We start from the raw sequence: 27,186 nt of genomic DNA, 5'->3' as shown, positions 1-27,186 counted from the left end.
AGAAGGTTATCGCCAACTGCAATCTATCAATCTGCATCATGTTTATGGAACGCTTAGAAGGCCGATTTTTTTTGTAACAGTAGCTTTTATTTCTTTTAAATATTACTTGTAATTTAATTTTTAATTCTTAACCACAATGTGTTCTAGGAACACTATATATAACCTCTGTAATATCCAAATGCCTTATTTGGTTTAATCTTTTTGAAACTTCCGGTGTCTTCAGAATTGAGAGTACAGCATTTCAGTTACCTTGGACGCTTCCAGCCATTATCACAACATTCCTCTTACAAGCTAATGCCATGTGAAAAACCTAAATCTATGGTTCGCAGCTTCTCAATGCTGGCACTCATTTGGCAGAACCTGTCATCCCTGTCTGGTCTGCAGTTCATGACCCTTGCATTTTCTTTGCTTTCTCACTACAATTATTCTATGCAGTAAAAAGGGGGTGCAGATTACCTGTTGGTCAGAACAGGATATAAAGAACAAAAAAAGTTCTTGAAACCCATTTCATTCCATTCTACAATTTTTGGATGAACAGTAAAGGAATTAAAACAGACTGTAAGGGGTCCTAAGTAGTTCATTTGAAGTACAATGAATGAGTACATGTAGCCTGTTATTGGGATCAAGTTGTACAAAATATTCATTAAGTAGCAAATATTAAATATACTCATCTAATTTTAATTTTCACACTACATTAAATAGGCCATTATCATTAGCACTCCTGTCTAATGTACATTACCATAACTACTCTCCTTGAAAGGCCAAGATTAAGCCTTTAAACTGTCAAGTAATATTTTTGTTGGATGACTGGGTTTTAATCTGGTAATTTGTATTATCGGAAACCATGGTGTCAATGTTTAAAGGAGTGTACAATGTAGTTATTTTGATATAATGAATAAACTGCAAATCTCTGATAAATACATTGCAGCAATAATTGGACATTTATAAAAATGGCAAACTAGTTCCCTTGCTTGTACATTTAAAGATACCAAAATACCCAACACAATGACATTATACTGGTTTTGGGGATTGTTAATAAACCAACACAAATTCTTAGAATGTTTCCTACAACTTTTAAATAATCATGACCCAGTTACTGCTATCAATTGAGAGGGCAAGTCTAAATAATAAACAATTTAATGAATGCCATGTCTTGTGTTTGTTGATTGCTTGCAATAGGAATGGGTGAAAATTTTGGCAACCAGTCACTCAAAATGGCCAGATTGGTTACTAATTTAGAAAGTCACTCTATCTTATTGACAGATTGAAACACCAAGGCCAGAATTTTACGTCCTGCGAGCGGATGTGTGCCCAACTCATCCGGCCACGAAATAGCGCGAGGTGACGTCGGCACTCGCACGATACCTCACTCGGCGGGCATGTGCAGCAATTGGAAGTGCAACCGCCGACAATTAAGCAGGCAATTAAGTCCATTAAGGAAGCAATTGAAAGAAATTTTTTGTGGCCCGTCCACTTTTACAGTTGGCGGATGGGCCAATCGGCCATTAGATTTTTGCTCAAACCTCGATCCAGAGCGGGATGAAATCTCCTTGGGGAAATAAAAAGAGTTATTTGGGGACTTTTTTTTAATGAGGTATGCTTTCAGGTGCTTGGTTGTGCTGCATGGACATATTTTGCAGCATTTTTGTTATTTTATTTATTGTGTGGAGGTCTGCAGCTCTCTGAGGCAGCTTCCTGTCTTCAGGGAGCTCATTGGAAGTGCTCAAAAGCACCCGTAGTGACATTGGCACCCGCCCTCTTCCAAACACCACCGGCAGTGCTGAGCCTTTCTCAGCGAGTGTTTCATGCTGGCTGGCCAGCAGCCAGTGGAAATCACGGTTGGGGGTCGATCGCGGTCAGGGGCACGTTTCCCGTCCGCTCCTGGATCCACCGATCGCACGCGCCTTACGAGCGAAATATTCAGGCACAAGTGAATATTGACTTGAAATTTCTACCAATAATGCAGCACATTTCAGATTTAGCCTTTAAATATCAGAATTCTGGGGAAGTACTGTAAACTATGTAGTCATAAGCAAAGATGAGTGCGATATAAACATCAATTCTTGTAACTTCCTTAAACGTAGATATGAGATTATGGTCCTAATTTTGGACTTTACTGTATATCGGACGGATGGGGTGATCACAACCCCTGCCTCATGTTGTCAGCGAAAGTCCAGAGCCCTTTTGATGCTTAAGCCTCATTCACTGATGCTAAAAGAATAATTTTATGTTTGTTGAGTGTCAAATTTCTTCACTATAATAAAAACTTCCACACATTTTTGAACAAAAGAAAAAGCTTGTTTATGATATATTTATGAAACACAGTGGGGAGAATTCTCTCCTCGTCGGGGGGGAGGGGGTTGGGCGGGAGCGCAGCCAGTCGCCTGTGATTGGCCACGCACCGCCATTTTACATGGGCGGGCCAAATAATGCCCGCCCAGCGTGATGCACACCCGGAAGCGCTGAGTGCTCTCTGTGTGGGTGGGGGGAGTAGGCTGCGTCAGAACTTGCGGTATTTTGCGCATGTGCGCCAACAAGCGCAGAAATCTCCCTGAGGCACAGAGCTGCCTCAGGGACATCAGTGTGATTTTCAAAAACTTTAATAAAGAGAAATAATTTCTTTTTAAGACATTCCCCCTCATGTGACACTGTCACATGAGCTGGGACATGTCAAATGAACTTTAATGAAAAAAAATTATTTAATTTATGAGCCCTTCATGAAACCTCATCCTGCCAGTGGATCAGGTTTCATGATAAATGCGAAGGCCGTCAGGGCTCTTCACCTGCCCGCCAACCTTAAGGTTGGACAGGCAGCTCAGTTAATAGCTTTAATTAATTTTTAAATGGCCTTAATAAATCTTTGACAGTTCGGTGGGCGTGCAGCCTACTCCGCTGTGTGCCCGCCGAACTGAAGATCTGAATGACGCACGGTAACGACACGCATGCCCAACATCGCCGTGCATCATTGTGCCCGTTGGCGAGCGGGGCCCGCCCTGCCCGCCAACCCGAAGATTCTGGCCAGAAAGGGTATAAGAGGATAGGGGAGGTAAAATTCAGGGATAGGGTAGGTGGGAACCTTAACAAAAGTTTGGCTTGGTGAATAAGGGAAGGGAAGGATGCTGCTAGGTAGCTGAATGAGTGGTTTTAACGTTAGCGATATAGTAATCCGGGAGCTCCTCACATTTGTTGTTGGAGGTGAATGTGGAGGATCCAAGGCAGAGAAATTTACAAAGATGGCTTGTAGTGGTGAAGAGAAGATGATCCTAGAACAGCGAGCAGTTTTAGCAGAGCAGGTAGAGGCTTTATGTGGCCCAACCAGATCTGAATGTCTAAACTAATTGTCTGCGATAAACTTTCAAGTCCATCCCCTTTGGATTTAAAAGATTAGAGATGAGAGATATTCCAGGCTGAGTGAGAGAAATGGTCTCTTAAAGACAAGGGCACCAAAGCTACATCTGAAGGTGTGACTGAGCAGACTGGCAGCTTCAGAATTGTCATGAAGAATTGTGGGCCAAGGAGCATTATTATAAGTATGTTCTGGACAAATTCATCCATAACAACATTGCGTGAACCTATCATTCTTAGCTGAGTTCATAAAATCCATATGGCACTTATTGTTTTGAAAAGCAGCAAATTCTGGACATTTTGGGGGGTAATGGCACAAATGATTCAGTGTGATTGCATTATAAAATGTTTAATCGCAGGAAGTATAAGATGCTGAAAATAAACCACTGATATAGAAGCTACATGTATTATAGAAAAAAGATAGTTAGCTTGAAATAATCACCACAGAGTAATCTAATACAAAATTTCAGATGATGTCATAAACCACAAGAGTATTTTCCTGTTGTAATTTGAATCCAAGGATAAGCTCACAATCTTAAAATCAGTCAGGGATATCTATTATTTCTATCTTATATGCACAGTAAAACTCGGGCTAGAACTGTTCAGATTTTGCCTAATTTTTTAGCTATAGTATCTTTTATGCTGAATGCCAATACAGAATTTAACAACATGATGGTGGGTGAGCAACTTCTACAATGAAGGACTAACGATTCTGGTTATTGAATGCTGATCAACAATGCTAATTACTCAGAATATTCACAATCAATATATACTGGAGAATTTAATCTGAAACAACACAGTACTCTAAAGTTATTGGAAGAAATAATATAGATAAGAAGGGTTTTGTTCCCACTTGACATTATAGTATTTGACTAGCAGGCTGCTGTAGGTAATTGCTTCTTAATCAAAGTGTTTTTGAGAAACAGCAGAAATAAGTACAGTGCTTTTAAATCATTTTATCAATGTGCCAGCTCCCAGCATGACTGTAATTGGTTTCATCAAAGATGAAAGAGGTCAAAATGTAGGACAGATGTTTAGTGAAGCATATTTAGGCTCTTATAGTCTAGTATTTTAAACTGATTTTGCTTCATCTGTGAAAGAAGGTACACTTTGCTGGGTTTTGAAAAAGAAAACATCAGGAAAGATTTAAATGGAAATTGCAGTTAATTAACTTTGATAAGCAAAACTAGTGCTGACTGAAATCTTTTAGGTTCTTCCTTCATATGAAGAAAACAGAAGCAGATTTATACACAAACCAAATTTCATGACAGCGTTCTATAAAAAAATTAACCTAACTGTGTTGAATCAGGCTGACCAGCTTTTTTGAGATTGAACATTTTGAAAGATCAGTGTTTGTCAAGATTTTACCAGAAAACCCTTTAAGCCAACACACATTTCACATTGTATTCTATGACAAGGGCAGCACGGTGTGTTAGTGATAGGGTGCATCTTTAATACCAATCTCTTCACCAAGTGCTTAGTGGCCAAACAGCAGTCAAGGTTTTCACAGGTATTCATCAATACCTGACAAAAACCACAAAAACCCCTCCCTCCTGCCATTCAGTGCAATAATCAGTACTGATAATGCGTGACAAACGATATTTTTACAAGTGCTCACATTAAGTACTCACAGTATGATGCAGACAGACAAGACTGACACAGAAACCCTAGAATCTAAGAAATTGTATTTACTGATGTAGGAGGCATGGGAACAGCAGTGTAAAGCTATGGCATGAGTCACAAAAACTGACAGCTTATGTAAAATTCATGTCCCATGGGCTTGAAGGTATTACTTTTCCACAGTGGGATATAATGGAGGAATCTGCACACTACTACTAAATGTTTATGGATATCAAAGTTTAATATTCATTAGTGTCCAGTCCTCATCGGACTTTGGTACTTTTAACGCGATTCAAATGCTTCCAGTAGCTAGTCACAGCTTTAACAAGTTAATTTTCTAACAAATACATTTAACGTATGTTATTTCTGTCATTCACCAGCATGTTGAAAACTAGCTATGGCTTATATCAGCTTCTGACATCAGACTGTCAATTTCAGCCAAGAACAAAATAAATATGAAAGACAGATTAGCGTATAAAATAACTGATAGATAAATACCACCACTGAGTGACAGGATATATGTTTGCGCCAGTGATTCCATATACATTGTGTTATGTTCTCAATCATATTAAGAAGAATTACAGAGTGGAGGCCAGGCACCTATTCTCATGTAAGTGCTAGAAATCTTGGAGAGATCTTAGAAGCCAGATATAAATTGGTAATAGAGGGTGCTTGAAAGCAGGTCAGCCACCTGCTCTCTTCAAAAACAATAATAACTTTTACCTATGTAGCAACTTTAATGTAGTAAAACATCTCAAGGCGCTTCAAACAGCATTATCAAATAAAATTTGATAATGAGCCATATAAGGAGATATCAAGGGAAATGACCAAAAGCTGGATCAAAGAGGTAGATTTTAAGGAACAACTTAAAGGAGCAGAGAGGGGCAGAGTGGCACAGCCGCTAATAGAATGATTAAAATCAGAAATCACAAGAGGCAAAAATTGGAGGAGTGCAGCTATCTCTGGGCCTTTTCTGGTTGGAATTGCATGGTATTGCATGTCTTATTCCTCTGCAATTTTCATGGAGTTGGGCCAGCTTTTCAAAGAGCCGAGGTTCACGGCACCACAGATAAGTTGTGAACCAAAAGCAAGTTCAAAAGGTTCCCCCCTTATGACCCCCATGTCAAGGTATGCAACCCCCCCCCCCCACCTTTGGGCCCCTGAAGCCCCCCCCATGCCAAACTATGGCACTCCATGCCCATTAACATTGTATAGAACCAATGAACCCTATAGTGACAACAGTATGTGTAAAAAAAATCTTTTAAAAAACATTAATTGAAAATTTTCCACTTTCTTAAAAATACTCCCTCCTATTTTTACAACAGGCCAATAAAACTGTCAATCATCCAGATCATTTAAAGTATCAAAAGCAGAAACTGCAAGCACTTGAAACCACTTTATGTTATGTAAATAAACATTGTACCATTAACAGAAGAGATCAGAGAGCCAGAGCTGTCAATCAAGCATTGTTTTTCTTGGAGCTCAGCTGTTTCAACAGGCTAATGGGTTTCTGGGCTCTCAGCCAAGAATGTATAATGAGGATGGCAGCATTAGGTAGCATGATAAGGCATGGGGAGTGTGTGTGTGTGTGTATGTGGGGAGGGGGTGCTCTTGAGGCTTAAGGTCCTTACTTTTTCATTATAACTGGGACGGCATCCCAAGACACAGAGATGGGCCTTTAAAACAGCGCAGCTTGGCACACAGCAGCCCGTGGCTGCCTCTGAACATTTTCCTGGGTTGGTTGGCCTGACTGCAGCCCACACCCTATCACCCAGAGTGAAAAATTCGATCTTTCCTGGCACTCTCTCCCGAGGAAGAAAATTTCCCGACTCCTGCTTCTTGCCTCGAAGGTGAAAATCCAGCCCATAATTGGATTGGCCATATCAACATGGTGGCTACAAGAGGAAGGCAGATCCTGAGTATTCTAGGATTGTTGGCTCATTTCCTGACCCTCAAAGTCTATCCAGCATTTACATAGAAACATAGAAATTAGGAGCAGGAATAGGTCATTCAGCCCTTCGAGCCTGCTCTGCCATTCAATATGATCATGGCTGATCCTCTATCTCAACCCTGTACTCCTACACTCTCCCCATGCCGCTTGATGCCTTTATAGTCCAGAAATCTATCTATTTCCTTCTTAAATATATATATATATATATGACTTATGTGAGACAGCATAAATTGTTTTTATGCAAGATCTTTCCTAACATGTTTACTGGGCTTCTTTCAGGATATTTGGGGATCTATCTGGGGAATGTGGATTTGGGGAATATCAATAACACACCTTGTCAACAGAATTCCTTAATTTGATTTATTTAGATTTCTGGAAGGTTTTGATATCAGGCACACAATTAATGTATATTTAAAGCAGATTTATCTAGATGTCACTTGCTAATATGTATGTGACATGGCAATCATTACAGACATCCTGGTCTAACTATTACCCAACTCTAGGCTTCCTGACCCATTTGCTAACCAACATCATAAATGGCTCTGTATGCTCAGGCACTAACCTCTCCCTTTCAATTGTGCTGTCACCACCTCACTATCAATAAGTCCACATTTGGTCCAAATATCATCCCCAATCTTTCTTTCTTTTGTAGGGTCCTTGAAAGTGTCATCGCCTCCATGCACCATTCCCTCTACTGCCTCGCCTCTCTTTTTGAATGCCTAATGTCTGCACAAAACACCAAGACCAGATTGATTAAAATCACCAACATCTTCTTTGACTACTACCCCATGGACTAACTCTCATCCTACCTCATCAATGTAACTCATTCTAGTCTTATATTCTCTCTTGCTCCTTCATGTCCTGCGGCTCTGGCCTTTTCTGCATCCCCAACTCTGCCCACTCCAGCAACAGTGGTAGAGCCATCAGTTGTCTCAGATCTACCCTTTGAAAATTCCTATCTAAATCTCTGCACTCTTGAACTGGTAAAAAGAAACCTACCTCTTTCCTGCTTTAAAAGCCTTCTTCAAAACCACTTATTACAAGTTAGCTCTCTAGTAACCCCCCACAAAGGTTTGATGCCCATTAATTTTCTCACTATGATCTACCTTGGGCATGTTTATATGTTAAAGACACTGGGGTAAAGATTTACCCATGTTGAAGTGCTTCAAAGTGGTGCTACACAGATCATGTAAATTTCTCAGCGGCAGACAGCACCATGGGGCACCATCTGTCATGTGGTATGTTCGACCACAGTTTGTCGGTTCATTCACATGTACTTTACATTAATCCTTAATGTTAGAACATTTAAAAGACAATGTAAATAGTTTTATCTTTCTGAATTTGTATAGAAATCTTCCTTTATGATGTCAATGGAGAAACCAAAAATGGCAGTACAAGTAGCAGCTGTGGCACTGTCTGCTCTTTGACAATCTATGTGGTCTGCATAATGCAACTTTGTGAACAAATTTTTAGCCCAATAGATTAACAGAAGCTATTGCTGCTGTTGTTCTGCTGGATAGAGCACTATCAACTTTTAGGCCACTAGTAAGTCCATAAATCCCAAACTCCCTAGGATGGGTACTCTGCACATAAAACAAATACATTCTTAAAATAATGAAACATATTTACTTGGGTCACTGTCTTCCCTTTATTAAAACAGAATTACCTGGAAAAACTCAGCAGGTCTGGCAGCATCCAGCATCCGCAGTTTTTTTGTTTTTATGTCTTCCCTTTATTGCTTTTTATCTCCTTTTCTGTTTTCTCTCTTCCTTCTTTATATTATTAACTTTATTTCTAATTAATTTCCTCTTTCAATTCAAAAATATATTATGCACTTTTTCTTACATTTTTCCTGTCTCCTAAACATTTGCAGGTGGGAACCTCTGATTGGCTGCAAACTGTCCAATTTTTAAGCCCAAGAAATGCCAGTGGTCTAAAGGTTGACATAAGTGATCATGACAACTGGTTTAAAGCATCAAACCAGGAAACACAGAATGAGTAATCTGGTTTTTGTCATTGACAGTTCAATCATGACCAGTTAAAATAACATGCTTGTAGTATTCCGAGGGTTAATATTACAAACTAAAGGAAAATTTGTATTTATATAATGTATTACAAGCCTCTCAGAAATGTCTTAAAATGCTCCACATACAATTCACATCAGGTTAGCTCAATATCCTTTCTTTTGTTTCATGATTTTGAGGGTTCAAGTACCACTTCAGGACTTTACCACATATTCTAAGTTGATATGGCAATAAAGGGTACCTCATGGATGCAGGTGCTGCCTTTGGGTAAGATATTAACATGAAGTCTTATCTACTAGTTCAAGCAGATAGGACTATTCAAAGATGAGCAGAAAGTTCTTCTTGTGCCAGTAATGCTTCTTCAACCAAAAACAGTCAATTGGTTATTCAACTTATTGCATAATATGGCATCTTATGTGGAAAGTAGCAGCTGTGCTCCCTGGCATATCAATAGTCTCTTCCCTTTAAATGTTGTAAACTACTAAAAATTTGCCAATTAAAAAAATGAATGAGGACAAGAAGTAAGAGTGTAAAACCATCATTTTGCAGTTTGGCCGACTGCAGCTGCATATTCCTACCCATTTGCAAATTTGCACCCAATTTTCCGACAGTTCTATATTGGTTGGAGGAGGACCAGCTGCTAGGTTAGATCAACAAGTTCTTCACTAAAAAAAAAATTAGGAAAATATTTGGAGGAATGGGGTACATAACATTTATTTTAACAAGTAAAGGCTCTAACCTTTCTTGCCTGTTTTTAATGGATCTAAGATGATTTCATAACATGAAAGCTGTTATAATATTCCACCAATAGATACAGAATATATTGTCCATTCTGACTCATGTATCAAGTTTTTAACATAGATGTTTAAAACTATTCCTTAACACAAATTCAGCTTCGACATGCTCAAAGAACCTAGTCTTTAGGACATTCAAAATCAATATGAATACTACTAATGTGGTGATCAATATTTTATTTTTGTGTGCAAGACCAAATTGACAACTGAATTCTCAATACATTCCAGCCATGTCATTCTGGTTGATTTACGTGCCAATGTAAACAGTAGGAATTCACATTCAGAAAAACCTAACAGAGCAACTCAACAAATAAAATACATTTCATCTTGATTTCCTGCCCTGGTTCTCCATTCCATCAGTAGAAAGTATTTTTCAGGATATTCTTGAGTTAAATCAGTAATTAAACTGAAGATTAACAAAGGAAGCTTTATTATTGAGTTCATTCATCCTTCCACTAGTCACCTCTATCCATCAATGATAAAACAAACAATTCTCTAATGAGGTGTTTTGGGCACAGGTCACATTTAATAATAGATTCTAACCGTAAGAAAATCACCACTTACTTCTAAATCGTTAAAAAACAGATGTGTATCAGCCAAGTTGAAGATCATTTCTTCCATTCGTAGCCCAAGTGACACTGATGTAGGTGGATCCTGTAAATAAAAGTTCAAATAAGAAAACAGCATTCGTAGGCTAAAGTGGAAGTGTCTTAACTTTTTTTATCCTTATGGACCATTTGGTTGTATACTGTGAATTGGCAGGGGCCAGGCTTAAAATTTAAATTGAAATCTTAAGTTTTTGATACCGACACATCTTGATGTTCTGCTTTGGGATTTGTTCAATGTTACAGCTGCCTTTTAAAACCTGCAACCCCACAAAATTCAAACATAAAGGGCTGGATTTTACGCAGGGCATACTGCTCACCACCCCTCAGTAGAAAAGTTGGTCGGAAACCGACCAACTTTAAAAATGGCTGTCTTGCAGTGTGTTATTGCTGCAGGACAGCCCTTAACAAGCAAGTTGGATTGCTGAACCTCAGTGGCCAATCTGATTGGCCAGCAGCTCTTGCAGTCTCAGCATCGCCAGAACTCAGTAGTGGGCAGTTCTGGTTCTGCAAGGAACCTAAGAAGATCGAAGATGGACACTGGGCCCAACATTTTGGGCATGGAATGACCAGGCACCCTAGAGAGGGGTGGTGAGGGGGGGGGGGGGGGGCTTTGGAGGCCAGGTGGGAGTCAAAAAGGGAGGGGGGGGTGGAGTCCCTCTGATGCGCACAGGACACTCCCCCAAAGGATGCACCCCTTCTTTCTTCCTGCCTTTTCACCAACCTGGGTGAAGAAACAGGTGCCCCGCTCACTCCCCTTCCACTGTCCAGTGCATTATGGCTGTGGAGGGGGATTGAGGGCATTATGTGGACCAAATTGACCACTTAAGGTCCTCAATAGACCTAAAAACAGGTGGACTAGTGGGCGACTTACCCATCCCCTGTATTATGGGGACTGGATCAGGGGTGGGCGGGAATACAGTGGGCTAGCCACCTGACATATGTTACATGCCCCTTCCACTAAAAACACGTTTGGTTCAGAGCTAGCTGAGTTGTCTGAACTTTGCTGGCTGAGTTGGTATTTGAGACATTCAGCCATCATTTAAATATCTGTGAACTGAAGAATGGAGTTACCGTTAATATTGAGAATTGGCAAGTTTTTGGACCTATTCAGTTTCCTATGGAAGACTTTAGCAATATGGGCCAGAATTTTATCATCGGTGAACAGGGGGTGGGGCCCGCTAGCTGACGTGAAAATGACGCGGGATGATGTCAGGAGGAACCCCCGACGTCATCCCGCCTCATTTATATATTCAGGAAGGTGGGCGGACAGCGAAATCAGCTGTCCTGCCGCCAACTCGTCAATGGCCAATTGAGGCCATTGACAGAATAATTAAGCCAATTAAAGGCCCTGCCCGTCAAACGTTAAGGCTGATGGGCAGGCCAGGAGCCCCAGCGGGTTTCTGAAAAAACATGAAACATCCAATGGCGGGATGAGGTTTCATGTCTGTTTTAAAAAACTTTAATAAACTTTATGTGATTATTATCATGTCCCACCTCGTGTGACATTGTCACACAAGGAGGACATGTTAATAATTTTTTTATTTTATGAAAACTATTTTTTAAGTTTATGAAATTTTCAGCGCTCTCCCTGAGATGGCACTTAGTCTCAGGGAACAGTCTGCTCTTTCACACGCATGCGCGAAAGAGCACAATTTGACAGATGGGGAATCCCTTCCCCCCGACCCCGCACAGGAAGCGTATAGCATTTCCCGTCAGGTGGCCCGCTGGGCAGGCCTTAATTGGCCCACCCACTCAAAATGGTGGCGGGGCCCGTTTAGGCAGCAACAATTGGCTGCCCGCCCGCCACCAAGCCGGTGGGGCCCGCCCGCCCATCAAAGGCAAAATTCTGCCAATGGAGTTTATTTCATTATCAGTTGGTATTTCCTAAACAAAACCGAGCCTTTTCCTGTTAAAGTGCTCAGTACTATTGATGATTTTTGCCTGTGTGTAACATCCATTGAAAGCTGATTTGGTTTTAAGTTTCAAAGTGTAAAAACAGCCATCAATCATTTTGAGGAGAATTTTCTCCCCATCAGGCAGGAGTGGGCTTGGGTGCAACTGGTCGCCACCTGCGATCGGCTGCGCGCCGCCATTTTACGTGGGCAGGCCAATTAAGGCCCACCCAGCGTGACACGCACCCAGAAGCACTGAGCGCTCCCTGTGAGGGTAGGGGGAGGAGGGAGAGTCGGAGCCTGTGCTGCAGAAACCTCCCTGAGGGAGGTTACTTTGATTATGAATAATTGAAATAAGGAAAAAAAAATATTCAGACATGTCCCCTCATGTGACAGTGTCATATGAGCTGGGACTTGTCAACGAATTTTAATAAAAATTTTTGTTTAATTTGTAAAGCCTTCATGAAACCTCATCCCATCCGTTTCATGATAAATGCGAAGGCTGCCAGGGCTCTTCGCCTGCCTGCCAACCTTAAGGTTGGACGAGCAGCCCTGTTAATTGTTTCAAGTGGTTGTTAAATAGCCTTAATAGGCCTTTGACAGTTCAGCGGGCACGCAGCCGACTCCGATGTGCGCCCGCCGAACTGAAGATCGGAATGATGCGCGATGACGTCGGGACCCACGGCTGATGTCACTGTGCGTCATTTTATGTGTCAGCGAGCAGGGCCCGCCCTCGCACGCTGACCAGAAGATTTAGGCCTTTGTATTAAATTTAAAAGTAGAAAGCAATATTTTGCAATAAAGCATGAAATACAGATATGAAGTGAACCATTAATAGTAACTGGATTTAATTTAGTCTATTTGAGAAATGAAATGGACAAAATGGTTATTTTCTCATGTTCTTGGAAAATTTTATCAGTGAGTGATCCAGATCTAAAATATCAAAATGGATAAATGTACGTGACACAACATAACAGAATTTGATATAATAATCATACTAAGGTCAAATAATTTTTTGTATCAGTTCACAGCACAATGAATGTTGATAATACTACTTATAATCCTACTTAACTAAACAAAAGCACACAATCGTGAGAATTAGGGGCAGAAGTAGTTCATTCGGCTCCTCAAGCCTGCTCCACCATTCAATAAGATCATGGCTGATCTTATTGTGGCCTCAATTCCACTTTTTGCCTGTCCCATAACTTTTGACTCCCCTGTTGATCAAAAATCTATTCAACTCAGTTTCGAATGTATTCAATGACCCAGTCTCCTCTCTGGGGAAGAGAATTCTAATGACCCTCAGAGAAAAATGTTCTCTTATCTTAAATGGGGGACCCCAAGTAAAGTAAATACAATTTATTGCTTATTTAATTAGAAACCAGTACTTTTTAAAATCACAACCAGCAAGCTTGTTACCTATGACTCCTGCCTTGCCAAACCATCCCTCTTTCTACCTGCAGAGTTATTAAACATTGCTTGAGCTTCACAGGGAGAAAATAAAGGTCAAGGTCTATGTAATTATCAAGGTTTAAGTTCTACAACATGATCTAACCCAGGAAAATTATGGCCTCATTGGTGTTATTCTCTTGAGGACCTCTAGCTTAAATATTTGAGCCCTGATTTTAACTCCTGCTGCTAATGAAAAGGGGACATGCAGGCGATTAAAATCTCAGTAACGTGGTGCTCATTGAAGCCACACTGCACATGTGGCTCACACCATTGCAACAGATGCATTTCAGGCAGTATGAGGCCCTCACCCCATGCAGACAGATAGGAAACAGGAACAGGACATTTTTTCCTGTTTATTGTGGGTAAAGTCAATGGTGCCCTGAACATGGGGAAATTCTGTAACCTGAACAAAGCCCCAAGTTCTATCTTACTGCTTCCAGCGGTATGTATTCTGCAAAACATGGAGCCAGTCATTTTTTTTTAGTATAAGTATGAACTGCACATTAATTTATGTTGCTGATATCCCTTGTGGGAAGCATGAAAGGAGTAGGAAGCAAAGTTGAGGGGTGCGATGACCTTGACTTCAATAGACAATGCTATGCTAGAGCTGGCAGTTGATTATAAACCCTCTTGCAGGAGGTGACCGAACTCTATGACAGCCTATCTAAAGAAGCTCAACTTCCTTATGTTCTGCTGTTTTGAGAAGTGCAGGTATGTTGTCCTTGACCTACAAGCTCTGGGAGGGTGAGGATTCCTGTGAACACTCATCTATGGTTTGTATCCCCTAAAGGTCCAACTCTGTGCACTCCTTTCTTTGATCCTCTTCCTCCTCTTCCAGAATTGCCAGCAAGAGCCCATGACGAAAAAATGCTTTGCCAGAAACCCCTGAAGAGTTGAGAATGTTGCACAGGCATTCAAAGCATTTAGAATGATCTAAGAGCCCAAAATCATAATGTAATAGAAGCAAAATGTTCCTCTAAACGTTCAGCATTTTATGTGAAAGCAGCTGAGGATCCCTTTAGATAGCACTGAAAATGAATGGCTGCCTGACAACGGCAATGCAGGTGGCAAACACAATGGTGTCCAGGTCCTAAGACAGGTGTGATTTACACAGGTGCATTCGATTGTCAATCATTTCAAATACGAATGATGGCCTCCTAAAATGAGACCTGCTTTTATATTAGATTAGGTACAGTGCAAATTCAGTGGAGGGCTTTGTTAGATTTTGGCTTGGTGCTGCCCTGTTCAACCTGAAAAATGGAACTGTAACTCAACTAAAATCATTTGTCACATATAAATATCTGAGCAAGCATATAAACAAACCTTGCTATGACACATTTCTTTGGCGCAATGGATGACATTTCTGCCTCCACACTTCTGGTACCGACCAAACCAGACCATATTTCTTTGAGGCTCTTAGCATGCATGCAGGGTGCCTCCATCAGAAGTACGCAGATTACCCAGACTATTAGACGCTGCCACTTTGGAACTCAGCACTCCAGGATACTCCCTCACACATAAGAACAAAAGAAAAAGGAACTGAAACAGGCCATTTGGCCCTTTGAGCTAGCAGGAAGGCCCTCCCCCAGCCACCTGCGCTATTTAAAGGGCTTGTCAATTACTAACTTAGGTTAGTTGCTGATTAATTTCTTTTGGATCTTGTTGCCATTGTAGAAAATTTGGTGGATTTGCAGAGTTGCTGAATTCTACAGGGAGTGGTGTGGCACAGGACCAGCTACTTTTAGATAAATCTGCGTCAGAGCAGCGGGACTTATTCAAGAAGGAAATAGGGAGAGTACAGAGACAACATGTTCCAGTAAAGACAAAGGGTGGGACCAACAAATCAAGGGAACCCTGGATGTTGAGGGATATACAGGATTGGATAAAGAGAAAAAGGGAGGCTTGTGGCAGATACTCAAAACAGCGGAAGCTCTAGAGGAGTATAAAATGTGTAGGGCAGGACCTAAAAAGGAAATTAGGGGAGCAAAAAGGGGGCAAGAAAAAACATTGGCAGGCAAAACAAAGGAAAATCTAAAGTTATTTTACAAGTACATTAAGAGTAAGAGGATAACTAGGGAAAGAGTAGAGACCATTAAGGGCCATAATGATAATTTGTGTGTGGAGCTGGAAGAAAAAGGTAGGGTTCTAAATGAATAATTTGGGATGAATTTTCCCCCCATTGGGGGGGGAATTGATGGGCGGGTGTGCTTCCGATCGGCACCCCCGATCGGAGGTGCGGCGCCATTTTACGTGGGTGAGCCAATTAAGGCCCGCCCAGCATGACGTCCACAGGGAAGCACTATGCGCTCCTTGTGCAGGTGGGGGGGAATGCCTAAAATCGAGAGTGCGCTCTTTCGCACATGCGCATGAAAGAGCGCACTCATCTCCCTGAGGCTAAGTGGGAGAGGCTCATGGAGATCGCTTCTACTTTCAAAAATATTAAAAATAGAAAAAAAAATTCCCATACATGTCCCCTCATGTGACAATGTTGGGACATGTTCATAATTTCCAAAAAAATTTATTAAAATTTTTAAAACCCTAAATGAAACCTTATCCCGCCTGTGGATGAGGTTTCATGTTTTTAATTCCTGCTGAGGCTCCTGGCCTGCCCGCCAACCTTAAGGTTCGATGGGCAGGTCCACTAATTACTTTAATTGCTCTGACAATGGCATCAATTGGCCATTGATAGGTCGGTGGGCACGCAGCTGATTTTGCTGCGCCCCCGCCTTCCTGAAAATTTAAATGGGGCGTGGTAATGTCGTGGGTTCCACCCGACATCACCGCGCTTCATTTTATGCTTTGGTGAGTGAGGCAAGGGAGGAGATAGCAGGGGTACTGGCAATAATTTTCAATACCTCTCTGGCCCAGGAGAGGTGCCAGAGGAGTGGAGGACAGCCAATGTGATACCATTATTCAAGAAGGGAGGAAGGGATAAACCAGGGAACTGCAGGCAAGTCAGTCTAACCTCAGTGGTGGTGAAACTATTGGAAGCAATTCTGAGGGACAGAATTAATCTACACTTGGAGAGGCAGGGATTAATCAAGGACAGTCAGCATGGTTTCGTTAGGGGGGGGGGGGTCATGTCTGACCAATTTGATTGAATTTTTCGAAGAGGTGACCGGGTGTGTAGATGAGGGAAATGCATTTGATGTGGTCTACTTGGACTTCAGCAAGGCTTTTGATAAGGTCCTGCATGGGAGACTGATAACGAAGGTAAAAGCCCATGGGATCCAAGGCAATTTGGCAAATTGGATCCAGAATTGGCTAAGTGGCAGGGAGCAGAGGGTGATGGTTGAGGAGTGTTTTTGTGACTGGATGCTTGTGTCCAGTGGGGTTCCAAAGAGATCGGTGTTGGGTCCCTTGCTGTTTAAAGTATGTATAAACGATTTAGACATGAATGTAGGAGGGTTAATTGGTAAGTTCGCGGATGACACGAAAATTGGTGGGGTGGTAAATAATGAGAAGGATAGCCTTAGATTACAGGAAGATATAGATGGGCTAAGTCAGATGGGCTGATCATTGCCAAATGGAATTTAATCCGGATAAGTTTGAGGTGATGCATTTGGGCAGGACGAACAAGGCATGGGAATACACATTGAATGGTAGGATCCTGGGAAGTACCAAGGGTCAGAAGGATCTTGGTGTCATGTCCAGCGGTCCCTTAAGGTAGCAGGACAAGTAGATAATGTGGTTAAGAAGGCATATGGGATACTTACCTTTTTTGCTGAGGCATAGAATATAAGAGCAGGGAGGTTATGCTGTAACTGTATAAAATGCTGGTTAGGCCACAGCTACAGTATTGCATGCAGTTCTGAAATCTGCATTATAGGAAGGATGTGATTGCACTAGAGAGAGTGCAGAGGAGATTTACCAGGGTGCTGCCTGGGCTGGAGAGTTTTAGTTATGAGGAGAGATTGGATAGACTGGGGTTATTTTCCCTGGAGCACAGGAGATTGAGGGGGGACATGATTGAGGTGTATAAAATTATGAGGGGCATAGATAGGGTAGACAGGAAGGAACTTTTCCCCTTGGTAGAGGGATCAATAACCAGGGGGCATAGATTTAAGATAAGGGGCAGGAGGATTAGAGGGGGTGTGAGGAAGAATTTTTTTCACCCAGAGGGTGTTGGGAATCTGGAAGTCACTGCCTGAAAGGGTGGTAGAGGCAGAAACCCTCATTACATTTAAGAAGTATTTGGATGTGTACTTGCGATGCCATGGCATACAATGTTATGGGCCTAGTGCTGGAAAATGGGATTAGAATAGATAGGTACTTGTTTGACCAGCGCAGACTCGATGGACCCCTTTTGCTGTGCTGTAGACCTCTATGACTCTATGACATGCTGAAGGACTTTGTACTGACTTCAAGACTCTGACTACCTGCTCTCAGACATGGGTGCTGTAGTTTGAAGCATAATGGAGATAATTAGCAGGGGTAACACAGAGCAGGATAAACTACTGGAAGAGGGAGGAGGGGGAAGGGCTCTCAGCAAGAGCCCACAGCTGCCCAGAATGCTCAGAGAGCAATTCCCTTTGCTCAACTTCAGCGAAGAATAGTGTGTCAGATGTCTCTGCTTCACTAAGGGAATCCTCACTGCTGAACTATGACATCTGCTGCTGCCATAACTGCAGCCTCAGAGCAGCATTGCCAGCGATATTTAAGGTAACAATGTCCATGAACTTTTATGCATCTGGTTTCTTCCAGACTCAAGCAGATGATATTATCAAGGTCTCCCAGCTCACAATTCAATGATGCATAAGGGAGATCATAGCAGGCCTGTATTCCAAGAGAACTGAATAATTTCTTTCTCTCTTGCCAGAGAGAAGCAGGTGCAGCAAACATGCGATTCAGGGGGATTGCAGGCTTCCCCCCATGGTGCAAGTTGTCATTGACTGCATGCAGGTTGCTATACAGATACTGCATGTTGACTCTGAAATGCATCGTTATTCAAAGGGATTCTACTCCTTAGCATGCAATGTATCATGAAAGTCAATGCTTGCTATCTGGGCAGAAGTCATGATGGCTTCATTCTATGGCAGTTCTATGTGCCATTAGCATTTGAACCATTATAACAAAACAGAGGCTGGGTACTGGGTGACAAGGTCTATCTGCTGACCAGACAGCTCATGAGACTGGTTGCATCACTCATTCACAAAAAGGCTGCATACATATCATAAAAGCCAAGCTGTCACGTGAAATGTGATTAAGCAGACCATTAGGCTTAAACAATGCTTCCGCTACCTGGACTGCTCCAGAGGAGCCCTGCAGTACTCGTTGGGGCTTGTGTTAAGATTTGCTGTGGTCCGCTGCATGCTTCATAACCTAACAATCATGAAGCACAGCTCCTGTCACCAGTATACGGCAAACAGCAGAGGAGTAGCAGAAGGAAGGGAGGACCGACACCCCTTTATTGGATAGGCTGTCTGTGATCGGCTCACCTGACTGCAATACCAGTGCACACAACCACATTCCCCTTCAACAACTGACTCACATTTCACCTTCCCTCTGACCATCACTGTCCCCTTGGCCACAATGCTGAAACAAAATAAACCACAAAACAGGAATTCCAAACCAACTTTATAAATCAAATATGGCCATATCACATACAAAAGTCAACTGATCACATTTGTGCATTCCCTTCTGCCTGACTGCCGCCTCCCTCTGCCTGGGCTAGTGTCCTGATGCAGCGATATCCTGGTGGCTGCATACTTGCAAGAGGAAGGCTGCTGACTTTCAATGGGGGTTGGGACTGTAGTTTCCAGAATGACCAGGAGCAATTCTGGAACTGGAAGGCCAGGCTTTGGACAGCACCACCTTGGTATGGATGACAACAGTCTGGGCTGCCTGACAGGCCCGCAAGGGCACTAGTGGAATGGCAGAGGTGGGAGGACAAGTGCTATAATCTTGAGAGAGAAAAAGAGGTTCATGCTCTACAATGCCACATCCACTCCCATGGTCAGCATCTCAACAATCTTAGAAATGTACTGGAGGTCAAATTGCTGGGCTTCTGTGACATCATGCATGCATGCTGGTATCCATGACTATGGTGGCAGCAAGCTGAGCTTGCATGATTTCAGTCTGAGCTTCCACTCTAGCACCTAGGCAGAGTGGCTTCTGCTTGTGCAGCAATGGGAGTTGAGATATCGATCATCAGATGCTGCATAATAGATGAGCCAGCAAGTGCTCTCAAAAAGTTGGCCACGTCTACTATGCTGGAGAGGATGTCTTCCAAGCTCGGCACAGAAGTGTCTGTCAAGTTGGTGTGGGACTCTTCCGTGCATTAACATCGATTGCAGGCTTTCTGGCCGGTCTGCCAATACACTTAGTATTTTAGTGTATCTATCAACTTTCACCTGTATGCCATCCCATCAAAGTGCCATCTGACTGCTTTGCAGCAGAACTCGTGTGTGACCTATATCTCCAGTGAGTTGGCACCTATATTACCCTTGTACCCTTCTCTGGCTGCAGGTCACTCAACCCAGTGTCTCATTACCTGCAGAACCCACCTCTTAAGGCATCCATAAAGTATTTATAATTTCAATACCTGAACTGGTGGCTGTAAGTGTGAGTGTGAGTGATGGTATTTCTTTAGCATCACTGTCTTGCTGCTCTTCCAACACTGCCTGACCAGAGTTACAGTTCTTAGTTATACGGATGAAGAAAGGCACAAGGATAGGGTTGTGATGAGGGAACAGGGGGAAAGCTTGTAAATCTGAAGAGATTGTGACATTTGGTGAGGAGGATTAGGTATGAGGATATCAGCATCTTCTATGGCTTTGACCCCATTGCTGACTATAGACTCAGTCATAGCTGCTCCAATGATGGGTAACACTGCCCCTTCCATGGCGTTTGTGGGGGGTGGCGGGGAAGAGATGGATCTCTGCCTGTCTCCTGCCAGCAAGGTGCTACTGCTTTCTTTTATGTGCCAATGTGTCCTGCAAAAGATAGGGAAGCATGTCAATGAATGTAGTATAATGCGATTGGGCGATGTGGCGTCATGGTTGAATAGCTTGAAATGTGTGTGAACTGTGAGATGTGTGTGTGAGGCTTGCATCAATGTTAAGTTTGTGTGAAGGTGAAGCTAGGTATGAGTCATAACTAATCAAGATTGTTGAAGGGTGATTGATGGGAATATGGTGCATGGAGCAGTGTGTGAGAATAGTGGTGCAGTTGGTGGATATGAAATTTGGAGACGCTTTTGCTGACCTCAAGCACTCATGTGAGGTCACTGAACCTCTTCTGGCTCTGCATCCAGGTGCTGACAACCACACTGACAGTCACAGCTATGTGGTCCTTTTCCTGCTGAGAGTTTTTCTGGAGGCCCTCCTGCTGCCCTGTGGATGGATGACTTCTCTACACCCCCTCAAACAAGGCTTCAAGTGCAGAATTGGAAAATCTTGGAGCCTGCAGATTGCCATTCTTGTGTCGTTTCCAGGTCAAACTCACTTTTACAATGATGTCCAGCGCCTGCTCCCTTTAAGAGGTGAAGGCTACCTTTAAGTACTGCAATCTAGCTTGAACTCATGCTAGCCTCTCACGATTTTACACCCTCTGCTCAGGTATGCAGGCACTCAGTGCGCTTAGTGCTGGTAGGACGCTACAATTATTTAAATGCCAGGTAGCATGAAGTTTGCATGCTGCTTGCAGCATAGGCAACACAGGCGCAGGTGAATCGTGCATGCCCTTGCCTGTTTTTAGATCTTATCAAATTTTGTGGCCAGTTCAGTGGTAAATTACTTGAAATATTGCTTTAGTTGGATTTGAATTCAGAACTTGATGTTCACTGAATTTAGTAATTGTTTCCAGCTGTCACATTCCCTAAGCAACAAGAAAGCTTCTATTTATAGTTCAAAAGTTTTGTCTGATATTTTCAATTACAATGGCATTTCACTTATAATTAAAACTGCAAAGGAATGAATTTGGATTTAATCTGCAACTAGAGTTTTTTTTTAAAGTGGGTTGAGATTCTAAAAGCTGTAATTATTCTAATGGCTTGGTGCTAAATTTGTTGTGCAGCTTTTGAGAATGAAGTACTTTATATGATGGAGAAAAGTTGTGCTCAATTAAACTCTTTTTTTTGTTAAAGCAAGTAATTGAAAGCTAATTATTCTAAGTTGTAATAACCCACTAAAGGACAAAGCTTACAATGCATACATGTTTATGAGGATTTGCAGGTTAATGTGACTATCTTAAAAGGTGTGGTTGAACTATGAACAAACCTTTGAGGGGGTAAGGATTAAGCAAAAGGAGAAATGACAGCATGCTATAGAATCCTAAACAGAGCTCTGTTCTGCTCGGAAGAGGGTGGATTGAAAACAAAGGCTGATTGCCATTTTTTATTTTAACTCACGGAATCACTCCCTTCAAAATGTTGAAGAACAGGAATTATTAGTCTTTGCAGTCTTACAATGCATAATGATTATTATAGTTTTATGAGGAAAATAAAAAGACAAGGATTATTTCCAACTATATTCTTTGTAACAAAGCCTGTAATCTTATTTTAACTCACGGAATCACTCCCTTCAAAATGTTGAAGAACAGGAATTATTAGTCTTTGCAGTCTTACAATGCATAATGATTATTATAGTTTTATGAGGAAAATAAAAAGACAAGGATTATTTCCACCTATATTCTTTGTAACAAAGCCTGTAATCAATAAAAAAAAACCACAGGGAATTGTAGGCAAAGAATTTTAATACATTTCCCCTTAAACATTTATTTTATTTGCATTAATATGTGTATTGAAAAATATATGTGAATTCATTTATTTCCGACCAACTGCAAAGTCCCTTTTTAGAGTAGTTAAATACAGCACTAACTGGTACAGGAAATTTGTAGATGCAACCATGCAAGTAAATGTCAAGCTTCAGCTGCGCTTTAGCTTTTGCACCTGCCTTCAGTCATCAGTGCTATCTACAGAATGTCAGCTTTTTCCCAGCTTCCAAAATCCAATCACTATGCAGCTGGTTTGAACTGTCAGGTTTATGCGCAAGAATTGCTGATGCCAATCGAGATAACTGGGACGCATAACAGAGAAACCTTGCCGTACATATATTTTTTGTTCTACGGCTAAGAGAAGACATTGTGCATAGAATATTGTCACTTGCTCTTAAGAAAAACTCACAAAGTAACATGGCTAACAAAAATTTTCCATAAAATTACTAGCAGTCTCAAAAGTTAAACAATATGTAGCGGCATTGAACAAAAGTTTTTTTTAAAAATTAGTTTGCGTCAAACAATTTTATTCCCTCTTTTTTTAAGGTATTGACTTATTGCTGGAGCATACTCTCCAGTGGCCCACCTCTCACATTTCCTCCAATAGCCATTATTCAAGTATGAGGCCTGTCACTGAGTATTAGCACTCCTCATTTAAATCTATTCTGTTCTTCTATTTCACTTACTAAAGTGAAAAGCTCACACTTTCCCACATCATATCTCATCTGCCACTTTCCTGCCCATTCACTTAGTCTATCTATATCCTTTTGCAGACTCTTTTGTGTCCTCCTCACAGCTTAATTTCCCAACTAGCACTGCATCATCAGCAAACTTAGATACATTACATTCAGTCTCTTCATCCATGTCACTAATATGGATTGTAAATAGCTGAGGCCCCAGCCTTGTCGCACGCTAAAGCTAAACAGCCTGCCAGCCTGAAAATGACTAGTTTATTCCTATTCTTTTTCCTGCCCTTTAACCGATTCACCACCCTCGATAATATATTACCCCAAATTCCATGAATCCTTATGTGTGGTGCCTTATTGAATGCCTTTTGAAAATCCAAATATCCTATATTCACTGATTCCTCTTTATCTACTCTGCTAGTTACAATCAATAGATTTGTCAAAATCAAATTCCCTTTCATAAAATTATTCTGAATCTGCCTAATCTTATTCTGATTTCCTGCTGATACTGATAATGGATCCCAGCGTTTTCCTTACAACCGACGTTATGTCATGGAGTTGAGGCAGAAGATTAGCCATGATTGTGTTGAATGGCAGAGCAGGGCTATGTAGTCTACTCCTGCTCCTATTTCTTATGTTTTTATCTTAATAATGAGCTAAGCCATAAAAATAGGAAATTTATAAACATAAAAGATAATATTGTTTCCAGTATAAACTCCAGTCCCTGCAATGTCCACTAGTCATGAATGACCTCAAACCCACCAGTGGGTATCTCATGTTCCTTCTCCAGGGCCACTGGGGCACAGATAAGATCATAGAAGTGAGGTAGGTAGCCAGAGTGACCACCCTCACAGCCTGCATCCAGCCTGGACCTGTAGGTAGCCAACTTGGTCAGGTGCAGGTGCAGACGCATGAGCCAGCCCTCTATCTTGCCTGCCTTCCTCTGTAGTGGGTGGCCAAAGGTCAGGAATGTGGGCCTAAAGTGGTGCCAAAAGTTGAGCTTTGTCCCCTTCAAGTATTGGAAAAGGGATTGCAATCTCTGACATAGAAAAAAATATGAAAAAAATCTTGTCTAGGTTGCAAAAACAACAAACATCCTGGAGTCTGTAAAATAACTTTAAAGCCCTTTGGAGAGGACAACTCTGTGCAATGTGCCCCACCTGAGATGCCCAATGTTGCAGGGCAGGACTCCTGCAAAGAAAGTCCCCATTAGGATCCCCTGTTTTTGGTGGACAAGAAAATGTTGCCCATTTGGAAATGGCATGCCGAGGACGATGAAGCACAGCATATGTAGGAGCAGGCTGTACAGGAAATTCCTCCATACATACTGAAATGGCACAGAGGGAATTTCTGAGAGACTGCGCAAGTTGTGAAGTGCAGGTGCCCAGCAGCAGAATATTTGATTAGTAAAGGGTAGATATGTCAATTTGAAACATCTGAATTGGGCACGATGACAATGTTTACTTTCCTTCAATGAGTAGTAATAATCTGAATGGTAATCCTGAGAATTGGAAGAGTTTTAATCAAAAAAATGATAAAGAGGGAGAAAGTAGAATGGGAGTAAACTAGCAAGAAATATAAAAACAGGTCGTAACAGTTTTTGCAGTGTGTAAGAAGACAGTTGCAAAAATAAACATGGGTCCTTTGGATGCTGAGGCAGGAGGAATTATAACCGAAAATAATGAGATGTTACGCAAATATTTTCCGTCTGTCATCACAGTAGAAGACACAAAAATACCAGAAATAATGGGGAACTATGCTTCTCAAGAGAGTGAGGAATTTAAAGTTATTAATATTAGTAAAGAAAAATACTGGAAAAATTAAGAGGGACCAAAAGCCTTCACATTCCCTGGATCTCGTTGGAGGAGGGAAGGCAGTCACGATGATGCTGCAGTAAGCATTGAGGTAGGGCCTCAGGAATCACTTAATGGGGCACAGTACTTGAATCAGCGGCAGCAGATGTCTGGACATCTGGCAGAATTCTCTGAGGCACTGGGAGCTCATGCACTTTGAGGGCAGGAGTCCATCGCAATCATGGGCTTGACCATGTCTTAGAGCAGCAAGCACATGAACCCCATAAATGAAAGAATGGCCAATCTCATGGAGAGACATGTGCAGCATCATGTCAAATGAATGTAAGAGCAGCATGACCTCCTGCAAGGGATTCAAGGCTCACTCAGTAACATGGAGCAGGCCACTCAAAGTATGAGCGCTGACCTCCATGGAGTACATGAGGAGCTGCATCTGCAGCAGGACCTCTGCACTAGTGGCACAGCGGTGGCTGGAAAGAATGCCTGCTGCATCCCAGCAGCCAGCCCCATCAGCCAACCCAAGGCTGTGGAGATTGGCAAGGAGGATGAGGGTTCTGAGGACTTCCCGGGGTCATCTTCCACTGCTCCCTTGTCTGTCAGTAACGTGCTCCAGTGACAAAAGCTGCCCCTGCAGAAATGCAGAGCCTGCAGCCTCAGGTAGGCTCTCAATGGGTCCCTGCATGACAAGGCCAACCACCATTCTCCTCAATACCGTATAGCCAGAGGGGTGAGCAGCCTGTCACCACATCTTCTAAAGCAACACAGGAAGCATTACATAGGCGCAAATGCAGAGCATCACATTGTCTCGATCACTGATGGGTTCACAGTGGTGTCTATTTGGTTTACTATCATTATGTTAATAGTTACTTTCATGAACATTGTAAATACACTGTGTACTTACTACAATGAACGTTTTTTTATTCGTTCATAGGATATGGGCCAGCATATATTGCTCATCCCTAATTACCCTTTTCCAGAGGGCATTTAAGAGTCAACCACATTGCAGTGGGTCTGGAGTCACATGTAGGACAGTAAATTTCCCTAAAGAACATTAGTGAACCAGATGGGTTTTTACAACATCATTAGGCTTTTAATTGAATTCAAATTTCACCATGGTGGGTTTCAAACTCAGTCTGCAGAGCATTACCTTGGGTCTCTAGAATACTGGTCAGTGACAATACCACTATGCCACCACCTCCCCATAGTAACAGTAATAGATACAATTACCAAGGAAACAAAAAACATGTTCTTACTGGTGGCAATGGAGAATGCGGCTAGTAGTCCATCTCTTAGTGATGGTATGAGTGTGAATGGTGTAGTCATGCACATTAGGCAGTGGAAGGCTGGATCTTTATCCAGATGTTGAGAGGAGGTAGTAGTCCACCAAAGGATGTGGATGGAGGGGTCTGGGAGGGAAAGTTGTGGCAGGTGTGACTGGCTCAGGATAAAAGAGTCATGGCAGCTGCCAGGGAAATGCAAACGTATGTGCAGGAAGGCCTTATTATGGTTTCATACAACCTGCATGTTGGTGGAGTGGAAGGGTTATAAGCTCACTTGTATCTCTGGTTGCTGCAGTGGTGCCCTTACAGCAATGTGGGTACAGTTTACCATCCTTAAGCTTGAGGGAAGCTGGCTAAGGAATTGGAGCCCGTTGCCCTCTGCACCTGCAACACCACATCTGATGCGTTTCCCCACCTGAGCAAACAGTGCTTTGACAACAGTGGTGAAACACTGGTGGCCAGTGGATTGGGAGATTCTGCAAACCCCTAGAAGGAGCCAGCCACATAGAAATTGAGGGCCATGCTCATCTTGGGTGCAACAGGTAGAGCATGGCGATTGGTTGATTGTGGTGCAAAATCTTCTTCCACCACGGCACAGATGTCTCTAATAATTTCTCTTGACATTTGGAGCCTTGCTGGCACTGCCTGTTGTGCATGTCAAGATAACGTCTTCGGAGACGGTACACCTTTCACTCAGGGTAATATCTCCTCCTCCAGTCCACTGTGCTCTGTGGTGGCTCTGTCAATTGCTGGCCGAGTACATGGCTACAGCTACTCTATTGCCTGTATGTGGGAATGTGCCACATCCATTTTTTAACAACTTTCTTCCTTCGCTACATATCATTCACCCAGTGAGCCTGGCAATCTGTTCCCTTTTTCACTTGGCTACCCAAGGCAAGGAACACTCCTGAGACATACAGATATGCCCTTCCACCTTCGCAACCCCCCACCTTCCTCATGCCTTGCAGCCTGACACCGACCTCCATCTCTGAAATAATGCTTCCGTTT

At 42.2% G+C, this 27,186-nt stretch overlaps 1 protein-coding gene across 1 annotated transcript in view; it reads right to left on the bottom strand.

The window, feature by feature from the left end:
• eya1 (EYA transcriptional coactivator and phosphatase 1) overlaps positions 1-27,186 on the bottom strand; it is a 238,579-nt gene that overhangs the window by 60,301 nt on the left and 151,092 nt on the right. Inside the window, exon 12 of the mRNA XM_041190565.1 lies at positions 10,299-10,388. Coding sequence (XP_041046499.1) covers positions 10,299-10,388 — 90 coding nt within the window. The remainder of the gene's footprint in view (positions 1-10,298; positions 10,389-27,186) is intronic.

Source organism: Carcharodon carcharias, chromosome 6 (assembly GCF_017639515.1).
Source record: "Carcharodon carcharias isolate sCarCar2 chromosome 6, sCarCar2.pri, whole genome shotgun sequence".
NCBI lineage: Eukaryota > Metazoa > Chordata > Chondrichthyes > Lamniformes > Lamnidae > Carcharodon > Carcharodon carcharias.
Note: the sequence above shows the minus strand (reverse complement) of the source record. Positions and strands in the feature narration are given on the sequence as shown.